Source organism: Protomyctophum parallelum (assembly GCF_964188405.1).
Source record: "Protomyctophum parallelum genome assembly, chromosome: 1".
Taxonomy (NCBI): Eukaryota; Metazoa; Chordata; class Actinopteri; order Myctophiformes; family Myctophidae; genus Protomyctophum; species Protomyctophum parallelum.
Window position 1 is genome coordinate 39,625,892 of NC_139697.1, and position 12,455 is coordinate 39,638,346.

The 12,455-nt window shown below is 44.4% G+C and overlaps 1 protein-coding gene across 15 annotated transcripts in view; it reads right to left on the reverse strand.

Annotated features, from left to right (window-relative positions):
- The window catches only part of col11a2 (collagen, type XI, alpha 2), a 91,702-nt gene that overhangs the window by 4,199 nt on the left and 75,048 nt on the right, over positions 1 to 12,455 (reverse strand). For all 15 annotated transcript variants that reach the window (XM_083780021.1, XM_083780023.1, XM_083780015.1 and 12 more), the window contains 17 exons: positions 8,076 to 8,129; positions 7,846 to 7,899; positions 7,667 to 7,720; positions 7,112 to 7,219; positions 6,912 to 6,965; positions 6,741 to 6,794; positions 6,344 to 6,397; positions 6,154 to 6,207; positions 5,753 to 5,860; positions 5,539 to 5,592; positions 5,034 to 5,195; positions 4,552 to 4,605; positions 4,298 to 4,333; positions 4,022 to 4,075; positions 2,536 to 2,824; positions 549 to 661; positions 37 to 105 (listed from right to left, as the gene is read on the reverse strand). In XM_083780021.1, coding sequence (XP_083636147.1) covers positions 37 to 105; positions 549 to 661; positions 2,536 to 2,824; positions 4,022 to 4,075; positions 4,298 to 4,333; positions 4,552 to 4,605; positions 5,034 to 5,195; positions 5,539 to 5,592; positions 5,753 to 5,860; positions 6,154 to 6,207; positions 6,344 to 6,397; positions 6,741 to 6,794; positions 6,912 to 6,965; positions 7,112 to 7,219; positions 7,667 to 7,720; positions 7,846 to 7,899; positions 8,076 to 8,129 — 1,425 coding nt within the window. The remainder of the gene's footprint in view (positions 1 to 36; positions 106 to 548; positions 662 to 2,535; positions 2,825 to 4,021; positions 4,076 to 4,297; positions 4,334 to 4,551; positions 4,606 to 5,033; positions 5,196 to 5,538; positions 5,593 to 5,752; positions 5,861 to 6,153; positions 6,208 to 6,343; positions 6,398 to 6,740; positions 6,795 to 6,911; positions 6,966 to 7,111; positions 7,220 to 7,666; positions 7,721 to 7,845; positions 7,900 to 8,075; positions 8,130 to 12,455) is intronic.

A 12,455-nucleotide genomic window follows, 5' to 3' on the forward strand; every position in this document is an offset into this window, starting at 1 on the left:
ACTGCCTGTTATGCCATGAACAGAAGAGCTACCCACCTTGCTGCCTGTGGAGAACTGGCTGTACCAGGATCCTGGAGTCTCATTCTCCCAAGAGCTCATCCTCACCTGCCATAAACACAAACTTTAACATACCTCATACATACCGTCCTGTTATGAACAGACATACCGTAGCTTTACTAACAGCATGAGCAGCCAACGTTTGTGTAGTACTTGCAATTGAGTTACAACATGAAGTGATACAACTCTAATGAAATGTTTGTGTCACTGTGTGTCACTGCCATTAAATGTCATATATTACATCTCTAACTTGTATCAACATCTGACAGAGGTAGGTCAAAGGTAAATAAGACAAAAGTAATTATTGTGATTGTGAAACACATTGTGTTACTTCATAATTAGTCATCATAGATGGATGAGACTGATCACATTTCACATCTTGTCTCAAGACATTTAACTTTCCTAGATGAGGTTAGACAATCCTATTCCACATGATGATGTTGAAACTTGCCGTTTCACGGCTCAACTATGCACACCGCAATGTTATTTACCGTGTCAATAGTCTTGCTGGGATATAGGCAAGTCTCAGCTCCATTGGTGAAGTTACAGAAGACCTTGAAGGAATCTCTGGAACAGCCCTGGTTGGGGTCGATCCAGTACTCGCCTGGAGGAGGAGCCAGATTGGAGAGGAGGCATAAAAATATGGAACTGAGATGCAGATACTGAGAGGGAGGCACAGGAAGAGAACAACATTTAATCATAGACTTGTGAAGGGTGCCAAGCTACATGTACAGTACACGACTTAGCATCGGAAGTGTAAAGATTAAGACCGGCGCTTGAGATCACCAGGCCTCTCGATTAACCATTCACATGGCCTCTAGATTTTAAAGTTACTACTAGCCAATCAGCATCTACACAAAATGAATCACAGCCTAATTTCCCTACCTTGGCATACTAATGAGAGAGAACAAATAGCAGTCATGCACAGCAGAATTGTGGCTTCAGGCAAATGCAAATTTGTCATGGGCCGAGCTGGTAATTTGACAGCATTGTCCATCATACAGTAGTTTGATATTCTTTGTGTTGTTTTTTTCTCCCCTGCATTTGGTATGTTGGTGGGGATTCATTTCAAGCCCTGGGTAAGACCTCTCCAGGACAACAATGACCTCTGCTGGCCTATGATTGAATCATAGGAACCTTCTATTAGGCCAGTCAATCTAAGATTTGATGCAAAATAAATTGCAATAGTAAAAAGCTTTTTTGTGATCCTTAGGGTCATCCAAATAACATATTAAAAATAGATTATTATATAAATTGTGGATCATGGTAAATTCAGGGGTTGAAAGTTGGGGTAAAAAAATCTAATTTGAATTATGCTTAAATTAAGTCAAAATCAAGCATATGGGATAGTTCATTGAGGCATGGAAGGCAGAAGGTTACAGTTCCCCTCATTCATTCCCCTAAGTAATTCATTCTGCTTCTTTAAAGATGGAGTGCCACGATTCTTTTCCACCCTAAAACATGATCATCAGGTATTATTATAATACCTGATGTACACTTATAAAAAGTGTACAGTATTTGTTAAAATCATGCTTTTATGTGGACACGCCCACCAGTTCATTAAAGGACCACTTCACCACTTTTCAACCTATCTTCATATAATAGGTCCTCACTAATAATCATGATAAAATGGCACATGGTTAGCCTGGTGGGTGGTGATGGGTGGTGATCCACCTGAACTGAAGCCACACCCACAGCTGTAGTTGTATGATAAAGGGGGAGGGGCTGATAGTGTGATGTCACTATTTTACTGTTTATTTCATTGGCCCATTTGACTGTCAAGGGTTCAGCCTCCAGGAAGAAACCCTAAATACAAAGTTAACACACCATTGCACATAACGACTCCAGGGTGTCTAATGAAATACTGTCACCTCATAGAGTCTAGACACATAAAAACTGGAAAAATAAAAAAATTGTGGCACTCCATCTTTAAGTCAGCTGCCTCTCCAGGCTATCCCCCTTCTCACTCATTCGCTACGAGCTATCTCATCCACGCCGTCATTCCCACAGTGCAATTCAGGCGGCCTCCTTAAGCAGCCGCAGCTCACTTCTCATTCTTCATGCTGAGCTGTCAAAGCAGCTCGTTCCGCGTCTGCGTGAAAATTTCCCCCACCTCCCCGGCCTCCTCACTGTAGTTTAGTCCAGGGGTTATGGGATAATTTTGTATTGTTTGTGATTGTGTTGATTCATTGTGTTGATTCATGTGTTATTACTGTGTATTGTTGTTCATGTATTATTGTATCTTTGGATCTGCTCTGGGGGGGTCGTTGATATCAGAGCTGTGTCTTGGTGCATATCCTTCCTATTCTCTGAATGATTTATATACACTTGTACACATGTTCATGACTTTTGTCTATGTGTTCCTGCCCTGACTAAGTTCTCATCACATATGGAGTCTTGGGGTGATGGAGCTTTAAAACTATGAACCTTCATTTACAATACGAACCCCTGACCCACACCTCGGCCTCAACCCCTTACCGTCTTTGTAGTCGGGCTGGCTGAGGTGCAGGTCTTGGCAGGTGCGTGCGGGACTGTCCTGGGTGCCCAGTGGGAAGCGCATGCTCTCCACGTCCTGCCGCAAGGAGTTCAGCGAGCCAAAGATCTCCTCCATGCCCTCAGTGCCCATCGCCAGGAACTCTGCCCCCGTGGCGTCTGCCACGGGCTTGTCTGTGTCCATGTCCGAGTGCATCTGGCTGGCATCGATGGAGCGCTTGGACTTGGGACTCCTCTGGATGGGCAGGGGCTGGATCACATCACCTGGAGGACCCTGTAGGCAAAGAAGGGGGAGGGGATGGAGTGGCATGAGTAAAAGACAGTGTCTGTGATGTTGAGTGGTACATCTATGTTTTATAATGAGGTATCAATGATGCTATTTTGAAGTGAAATTACTATAAACCATTAGGTTTTTTTTTCTTCCTTTTTTTGGTAAGAATTTGTTCAATCTTAATCATCTTGCTTCTATGTTCATGAACATGGAAAAGAGGAAACATCATCTGTGACAGATATCCCAGAGAGGCATGGTATTTGTCTTTTTAAATTATGGTTGTGTTTTCTCTTAAATTCCTCTTGCCAATTTTATTGCGACCACGGGTCGCATTTACTATGAAATTGTGCATTTTACGTCAGTCAGTCAATCCTTCCCCATCCATCCTTCCTCTTCGATGTCTCCCTTTTGACTGATACCTGTCCATTTAAACTCTAGACGGGCCTACCCCAAAGTAATTAGTGCAGCCGTGCCCGGCAGCCGGCGAAAACTAGAGTTCTCAACAGGCCCGAAAATGATCATCAAACCCTGTACACTCAAGACACTGCCCCCACTGCCACCCTTAGATCTCCATATATGGAGCTGACCTGTTCTGACATTCATAATATACCTCATCAAACCCTGTACACTCAAGACATGCTCCATATATGGCCAGTACAGAATTCATTCATGTTGATCTGACCCCCCATTCCAAAGCGCCAGCACTCGCCCAGCAGTCTGCCGTCACCCAGGTGGATATGTTGATCTGACCCCCCATGCCAAAGCACCAGCACTCGCTGTGACATTGATTATATTTGTATGCTTTATTCTACATTTTGTGCCTGATATTTTATTTACTGATATCTTGTTGTAGTTTATCTCAAATGTTTTTTTGATGTTAAGAAAATTGTGACTATGTCTGTAATCGTGCTATATAAATAAATTCAGTATCATTACATACAAATGGATACAATCTGTGTCTGTATACGATATTATGTTTTCATTCTTTAATCTTTCAAGTGATTTTTTGTCTTTGAAATAATTAAAATAATAAAGCACTCGTACAAATATAGACCAGTGGTTCTCATGTTCCCTTGGGAGTCATACTGCCCCTCAAAGGGACTATACTTATGTTATGTTGCATCAAACTGTGTACAGTAAAAAACACAAGTAAATCCTAGATTGTGAAAATGTTCTCAAAGATAAGTCGAGAGTACTCACTGGGGGTCCGGGGGGACCTGATACACCCTTCTCTCCCTTAGGTCCAGATCCTCCCTAAACACACACACACACACACACACACACACACACACACACACACACACACACACACACACAAGTTGACATTCTGTACAGAACTTAACAAAACACTGTAACACACTCACAAGCATTGTACTATACAACATATAGTCATATACTGTACAAGTATCAAAGGGTCGCAGCAGCTGTCTGCAGGGACCTTAACTCTATTGAACAACTGCCAGATGGTGTACTTACTGAAGATCCCTTAGCTCCCTTGACACCTTGAGGGCCCTGTGGAAGATATTAAGCTTCAGTATTGTGATGATTCACCAATGTCACCATTGTACTTCTGTCACTAAAGTCACTGGGCTACTATGTTGAACTGAAACCTCTTAGGTGCAGGATGTTGGTAACAGGAAACTTTGCTTGTTTGAACGTTCAACATTCGGCTTACACATATTCTGTCACCTATTCAGGTTCACAAAGGAGGTTTTTATTCAGATACTCACAGGCAAACCAGCAGGACCAGCAGGGCCAAGGGGTCCAGTGGCTCCTTGCATACCCTACAACAGAAGACATGAGATGATTCAAAACAAATCCATATCCCCATACAAGGGTTCAAAGGCCTCATACAATTAAATAATATTGCTTGCCTATACTATGTATTGCATCTTATTTTCCTGTACTGTATTTTGGGATGGCATAGCAGCTAAAATGGCCAAGATGTAAACGGTGGGTTTGAACGTTCACATTCGTTTGCTGATGGTGTCTATGTAAGAAGGTAGAGCCTCTTGTTGGAACCTCTGCTTTATACTTGGTTGCACACCGTGTTGTGCACAGCTGATCTACAAGCTTGTAGATAATGAATACTTTTTCCACCACAGCATGTGACCATTACGTGACAATTACGACGTAGTTGTTTGGAAACACACATCGTATCAGCACGGTTGTGGAACATTTATCAGAAAATAATGTTTCAAAATAAACTCACAGTCTCTCCCTTGTTTCCACCCGATCCGTGAGGTCCAGACAAACCCCTGTCTCCCTTCTCTCCCTGCTCTCCGGTTGGTCCGATGAGACCGATGAGACCTGGGTGACCCTTCTCTCCTTTGGCTCCTGGGTCTCCACGCAGGCCTGGCAAGCCGGGTGGACCCTGCAGGACGGAGGAGGAGGACGACAGAGAATGATGGTGGAAGAGACAGGATGAAGAGGAGAGGAAGATAGCCAGGTTGAAAGAAAAGGGGAAGCAGGAGAGTAGAAGATATAGGTAAATGGATTATGGCATTGACACCTCTACTGTAGGCTCCCTGTATTGTTATTGCTCCATCGGTGCTTATATTGTACGCTACTACTTGGTAGGAACGGTCAAACGGTCAAAATGGTCCCCAAAATTAACACAGAATCTTTTATGTCACAAAATTGTGTGTCAAAGTATTTTTGAACTGTATATAATAATTAATAATGTATGTATGAAAATAACAGGATTCCAGTCTCACAAGAGGTCCGGGTGGTCCTTTCTGTCCGGTAGCGCCTGGAGATCCTTGTTCACCCTGAAACATACAGTAGCAACATCCACATTAGGCTATGTGGCTTGCGTACGTTTGTCTCGGTCACCATTGTTAATCCAACACCTACAGTATTGTCAGTACACTACTCATATTATTTGCATTTTTGGATCCATGGTTTCCCTTTTGCAGTGTGTTTACTGACCACTGATCCTGGAAGGCCTCTGAGACCCTCTGTTCCTGGTTTTCCTGGCTGGCCCTGGGGACCAACTGGGCCGGTCTTTCCTGGGGCTCCGAGGGCGCCTGAGTCTCCCTGGGAAGAAAAATAAATGTACATTTAGACAACGATCTTATCATGACTTATGCCTTAATGCCTTGAACGCACTAGACTAGAAGGATCGGGCATCACACAGCGCAAGTGCCTGCACGAGTTCGGATCCCATAACCCGAGGGCAGGGGACTTTACCCATACCCTGCCCCAAAAGCCCCCCAACGCTGTGATTTGGAGTCCAGCCTGTTTCACGTCACGATATGACCGCGAAAAGCAGAGGAAAATACAAATGCAATAAAGAATGGCGTTACATTGTACGACCTCAGAACTCTTACCTTGGTTCCCTTCTCTCCCTGACGTCCCTCTGGTCCTCTCGTTCCTGCTGGCCCCTGCAAAAATACACCACAACGGTACGGTTTCAACGCCTTTATACGTCTTCAAATTCAACTGTGGCTTAATTCCATAATGATCTGTGTCGAAATGTCACAGGTACTAAAGAAGGTCAGAGGAACTAGGTGACGTTACCCTCTTTCCAGTTGGCCCAGGACCTCCATTTTCACCGGTGGGTCCAGGGGAACCCTGCGGAAGGGGAGGGAGAGACGAGTTCAAAACAAGCAGACATGCAGACGTCTGCAGACACACTGGCATCATCTAACAGTTGTCACTCAAGCCTATTTAATAACAAATAACTTAATGTTATAATAAAGTATATAAAGTCATTAATACAATTCTTGGGTGTTTTGTAAAACACTTTCCGGTATATCATTTGTAAATATACATTTCTATAGCAAATACACTTTTTAAGTTTGAAAATGCAGGATGATGTGCTATCAGAGAACGGGTTCAGGGGGGAACAGGCCAACGGCTACATTTCATGCTACATTGTAACAGGTACACTTTACACTCTCTCACTGCTACTCACGGCTTCTCCTTGTTCGCCATCCTCTCCGCTCTCCCCCTTGGCTCCGTCTTGTCCCTGAAAGACAACGTTAAACAGGTCAAGCGGATTTGTTGTCGGATGCGATTATAATCTGCAGGTTGATAGAAATGTAATAAACACAGGACGACGGGCAGGATGTGTCAGGATACTCACTCTGGGTCCGAGCTCACCGGGGGGACCGGGGTCGCCGGGGAAACCAACCGGACCCTGCGGGCAGGAGGGAACACACACAGCTCAAGCCCCGATTCATAATTGTGCGACAGAGCATGAATTAGCACCAGTGGTTGAAGTCAAATGTCATATACAGTGGCATGTGTCTGTGTGTGTGAGAGGGATTGGCGAGAGAATCATACAGGGTTTCCTTTAGGTCCGTCGTCTCCGGGCCTTCCCCTTCCTCCGGCCGGTCCGGAGGTACCTGGTTGTCCCCCTTCTCCCTTCTCTCCGCGCTCTCCACGAGGTCCCTGCATTTGGACCACAAATGTCACTCATCAAAGAGTAGAGCGATTGGGAGAACACCAACCCCTTGAATAATGCAGACGTTAAAGGTCTCTCTACCTTGAGGTTTCTCAAGGGGTGCCTCAGAATACTTTATGGTAATATTTGGAATTCATCAATATTACTTCAGTTTAGCCACTTATTAGACCCTATAAACAGATCTGAGTTTCACTGCACTTGGTGCACTGCAAAATTATGATCTCTAAATAGTATATATGAAGGTATTTTTAATCTGTCCTAATGGAAACAAAGTTTTCCTTGTGATATAGGCATTCACATACAGTAATATGACATAAATATAAGGTGCTGTAAAGTAACAATGTACTTCAGGGGTGCCACGGATGAAAACGTTATTTACAGGGGTGACCCGAGTCAAAACCCATTGAGAACCACTGCTCTACTCAGCCACCCACCTTCTTTCCAGGCTCTCCTCCAATTCCAGGCGGTCCAGACTCACCAGGCTCTCCCTGTCAACACAAAGTGTCTGTCAGTCATCGGGAGACACTGGTCACTAATCCGCTTCAGTACTTTATATCATGCAGGGGAAATGTTTCGATAAAAAAACATGATAAATATCAGTGAATGGCTTTACCTTCTCTCCGAGAGGACCAGGGTTACCGATACCACCAGGAGGACCTTGAGGACCCTGAATAGGTTATGTAAAAACATTTATTAGGGTCTCACCAAACAATGTACAGTACGGTTCAATTGGTCTCAGCGTATAAAGTAAAATCCCATAATAGTATTTTCTACATTGTTTCTATTAAATGAGGATTTTGAAGGTAGGGTTTAAAGTGTGGTGTGTGTGTGTGTGGTACTCACATCAGCGCCGCTGGAACCAGCAGGGCCACGTGGTCCTGGGGGACCAGGAGGACCCTAGAAAAGAGAGAATTTACAAATTACATTTGTATACAACAAAAATCCCTGAGGCCATGGACAGTACCTATATTTAACCATGTAACACGTTATGATCTGACGAAGTCTAGGTCAATGCTAAGTCAATGAAGTCTCGAGTCATTCAATAAAACTAAAGTCTGAAGTCTCTCGTCATTTAATACAAGTCTAGGTCAAGGTCAAATTAACTCGAGGCAAGTGTAGGTCAAGTCTCAAGTCATGTGAGAAAAGTCCAAGTCAGGTCTTCATTCAAGTCCATGTCAAATCTCTAGTAATGCGAGACAAGTCTAGCTCAAGTCTCAAGTAATTCAATACTAAGTCTAGGTCAAGTAAAATGGTGCTTTTTATCCAAAGAGCTTTACAATGTAGGCTACATTACATTCACTCATGATTCATTCACAACCTGCTCCTCGGGAGCAGTTAGGGGTTCTCAATTACACTTTGCCAGTAACACAGGGGGAGTCCAGGATCGAATTGGGAACCTTTTCCGGTTCCCGGGAACCTTCCAGAGCAGCCGCTCTGAATCAGTGAAATTTGCGAGATAATAATGTTCTCCTACAGAGTTCAGATGCAGAACGCAGAAAGGGGGCGGATGCCAAATCCAAGACGGCATGCACATCTTATTCAAGAGCGGCGGATTCTCCTGCAGGCAGTGGAGCAATTACAATGAATGATCTTCAAGAGTAAGACAACACTGATTCATTTAACCCATTCTGAACGGGCACCCATTTGTGTCTATTGAAAAATAGCAGATCTACAAGCTCATATCGCGCCACCGAGTGGCGCGATACGAGCTTGTAGGTCTGCTATTTTTGAAAGAATCGAAGAGCGACTGACATTTCTACAATCTGATCTCAGGTCAGAATGGGTTAATCAGACCAGTGTGTGTCCAGTGGAAACCTCGTATGAATCTGATCTCAGGTCAGAATGGGTGAATCATCTGCAGGTTCCATCCCTAGGTCATGGCATATCCTATTCTTTTCTCATCCCTGCTCAGGGGTAGCAGATCGGGGCTCCCTCATAGCCCCTACTGTTTCCTAGGCGACCTCTCTATGAGCAGTGAGCACCCACAATAGTGAAGGAAAGGGTACTTCTTACAAGCATAATGGAGACCATTGCCAACACCAAAAATCATGTCCAGAGTGCAAAGTTGATGGCAATTTAAAATTTTAAACCAATTAAAAGACTCCTCAGATATGTTATATGTTGGCATATTGGCAAAAAGACTGTCTTCCACAAGCTTGTAAGAGGAGACCCTCGAGGGGAGACATACTGTAGAATGAATGGCAAGAGAGGTTTCCTGGAAAACAGAAGGTCCCGGGTTCAATTCCGAGCCCAGGCTATGTGTGGAGTTGTCCATGAGCAGGACACTTAAACCCTAACTGCTCCTCTCTGAGCACTCATTAGAACCATCTGAGGGGTATAGGGGTGGAACCTGCAAGATAATCGATTCCTCCGACTTCATGCATGTCAAGAATGAATGCTGCTGCAGACAGTCTCCTGAAGGTCATTCATTGTAACTGTTGCTCTTACACCCACAGACCGTCTGTACATTCTGGCAGGCATAGCACCACCAGATATACGGCGGAATGCGGCAAGCAGAAAAGAGCGGCAACAACAGTCCATCAACGAAAGACACCCTCTCTTCAGCCATGTGCTAGCCAAAAGCCGCCTTAAATCCACGAAATGTTTCCTGAATAGCGTCCCGCCGCTCGGAAAACACCAAGCATAAGTAGTGAGAGAGCCACTCAGTGGGAAGAAAGAACTGGCAACCTCCCACCAGCTACAACGATGGAGTTAAAGGCTAGCGAGGCACTATACCCCCTGGAGCAGACTCAACCTATGCAGTGTGGAAAGGCTTAAATAGATTAAGTGTTGTAACTGACTGTCTTGTGGATGTAGCAGAGTGGCTCACAGCCTCTGCCTGATGGCCTCAAAAGTCTAATATCTCCCCCAGTGCATAGGGATATCCCTTTGGTCTAGTGGTTAAGATGTTGGACTATCACGCGGGAGGCCTGAGTTCAAATCCCGGGCGTTACATGGACACGACAAGAAGAAGAAGCCTGTAAGTGTAAGGCAATCCGCTGCTCTTGTAGAAAATATGGACGACCATTTATGTGGACTGTGTCACACTGTCGCAGATGACGATGAATAGCGACTGTAAAACACAAGGGCCAATAATGGGATAGCCGGGGAAGCGTTCCTTTTCGGGTTCATGATCCGGTCGGGAGCGGATGGTAACTTACGCCATGTTGTAGTCACTGATTTGTAGTCCTGGGCAGGCAGGAACCCACAAAGGAAAAGTACCCAAGGACATCCAAATTTGAGGGCCCACACAATAAAGCCTTGATGCAGCATATGAACACATTTCTTCAAGTACGTCTTGGAATTGTTTGTTTGGTATATCCATATTTTATTCCAACTCGTAGCGACTGGCGAAACTAAAAACAAACAGGGGGGGGGACCAAAACAAAGCAACGACGAAAAAGCCAGAAACCACATGGGAATAAGAGGTTTTTGTTTTCCTCCGAGGTGAGGAAGCGAGGTTAATAATGGGCTGGTAAACTTGGCTTACTGGATTACTTGATGATTTTGTGGTAATTTAAGTAATTTTGTAAGTAAGTAATATGTACATTATATGCTTCCAAAATGTTTTACCATTTTAATACTCGACTACCTTAAATGTGAACTATTGTGTTCATTTTCAATAAAAACATAATAAATAACATAATTTAGTAGAATGGGACACCACCTTGGGGCAAAATTACGCCTTTCCAGAAGTTAGATTTTCCTATATTTTTGAGTGGTGCAACCACTCCTACAACCAGCAATGTCTGTTTACCTGTGTGTGTACCTGTATCAGTGAGCACGAGTATGTGACTTATTAATACCAGTAGGGGGTGCCAGAAACAGAGAGAGGGCTATTGCTGTGCCTGCTGCCTGCTAATGAGAGAGAGAGAGATAGGTGTGTGTGTGTGTGGGGGGGGGGGGGGGGGGGGATTGCACCACTCAGTTCACACAGGTGTGATTTTTGTATTAAATGTAGCATATCCAAGTAACTGACTTATCTAATATTGGAGTTTCTGCAAACAGCTCACTAGGGGGCCAGCCAAACCTTTTTGTAAACCTTATGCCCATACCAAAACCATGCCAGAAATCGTCACCAAGTGCAGAATATTTATGAATTCCGTCCGAGTAATGATGTGTCAGCAATTCTACACTGACAATGTGTACGTTTGACAAACACATCACGCCTCCCTTTCATTTGGAGAACCATGCAGATTGGATAGAGTGCACAGACCAACTTGGCAAAATAAAATGCAGTGCTTCCAATTTGCACTGCGATACACATTAACGTTTACTCAGCATGGTTTTAAACACAATCACAATGGAACTCAGTGAACATTTTGAAATATTCCTACCAAATGCCATTCAACTCTACCAACAAATGGCTTGATTTTAACACCATTCACAGTCAAAGGTCAAGGACATTCTGGTCTTTCTGACAGTGAGTCAAGTGGCTCAACTATGCACACCTCTAACTACCCTTGTTTTAATTGTTTTCAAGTCAAAGCAATAGCTTTCTAAATGGGCTTGAACTCACACCTGCCAAATGTAGTGCTGTGTAAAATACTAAAATATCTAAAAACATATATTACCCACATAAAAACCCCAGGAAAGTGTTTCTTGTCCACCCCACCACAGGGGGTGCAGTACCCGGTGTCGAGTCGGTTGGACCCACGGTTGTCCAGAACCGCCCCAAAAAGGCCTCTGCCCGGGCTCTGTCTGGACCCTGGACCCTGCCCAGTGTCATGCCTGACAAAGAACTCCATATATGGGTATAAAAGGGAGTTTAAGGGACACAGACATAATATCTGTGTGGGGCATGCATTTCCAACTTGCAAGTTCCAAGTAGGCCGGTGCCCAACGGGCACCGCTGTAGAGGCTCCAGTCTTAGAGTATATATTAATAGAGACTGCACCCAGAGGAAACCCTGAGGTGAAATGGACATTTGTCAATGCAGCTCGAGCCAGCGCTGGTCCATTGACTATCATTGCGCACGTTCATGTTATTGGGCCCAGACACGTGAACGAATGTTTCATACGTGAAAGCGCACAAACGGCACAATGATAGTCAACGGCCAGCGCGTTCATGTTATTGGGGCAATCAATCCCAGAATTCACTCTGTTCCTACCCAGGAAGGAGGAGTGAAATCGCCTCATGCGCTTTTGAGCAACTTAATGCAAGTGGATGGGAGGTGCCGTCTCTATTAATATATACTCTAAGGCTCCAATGGGCACCGCTCCA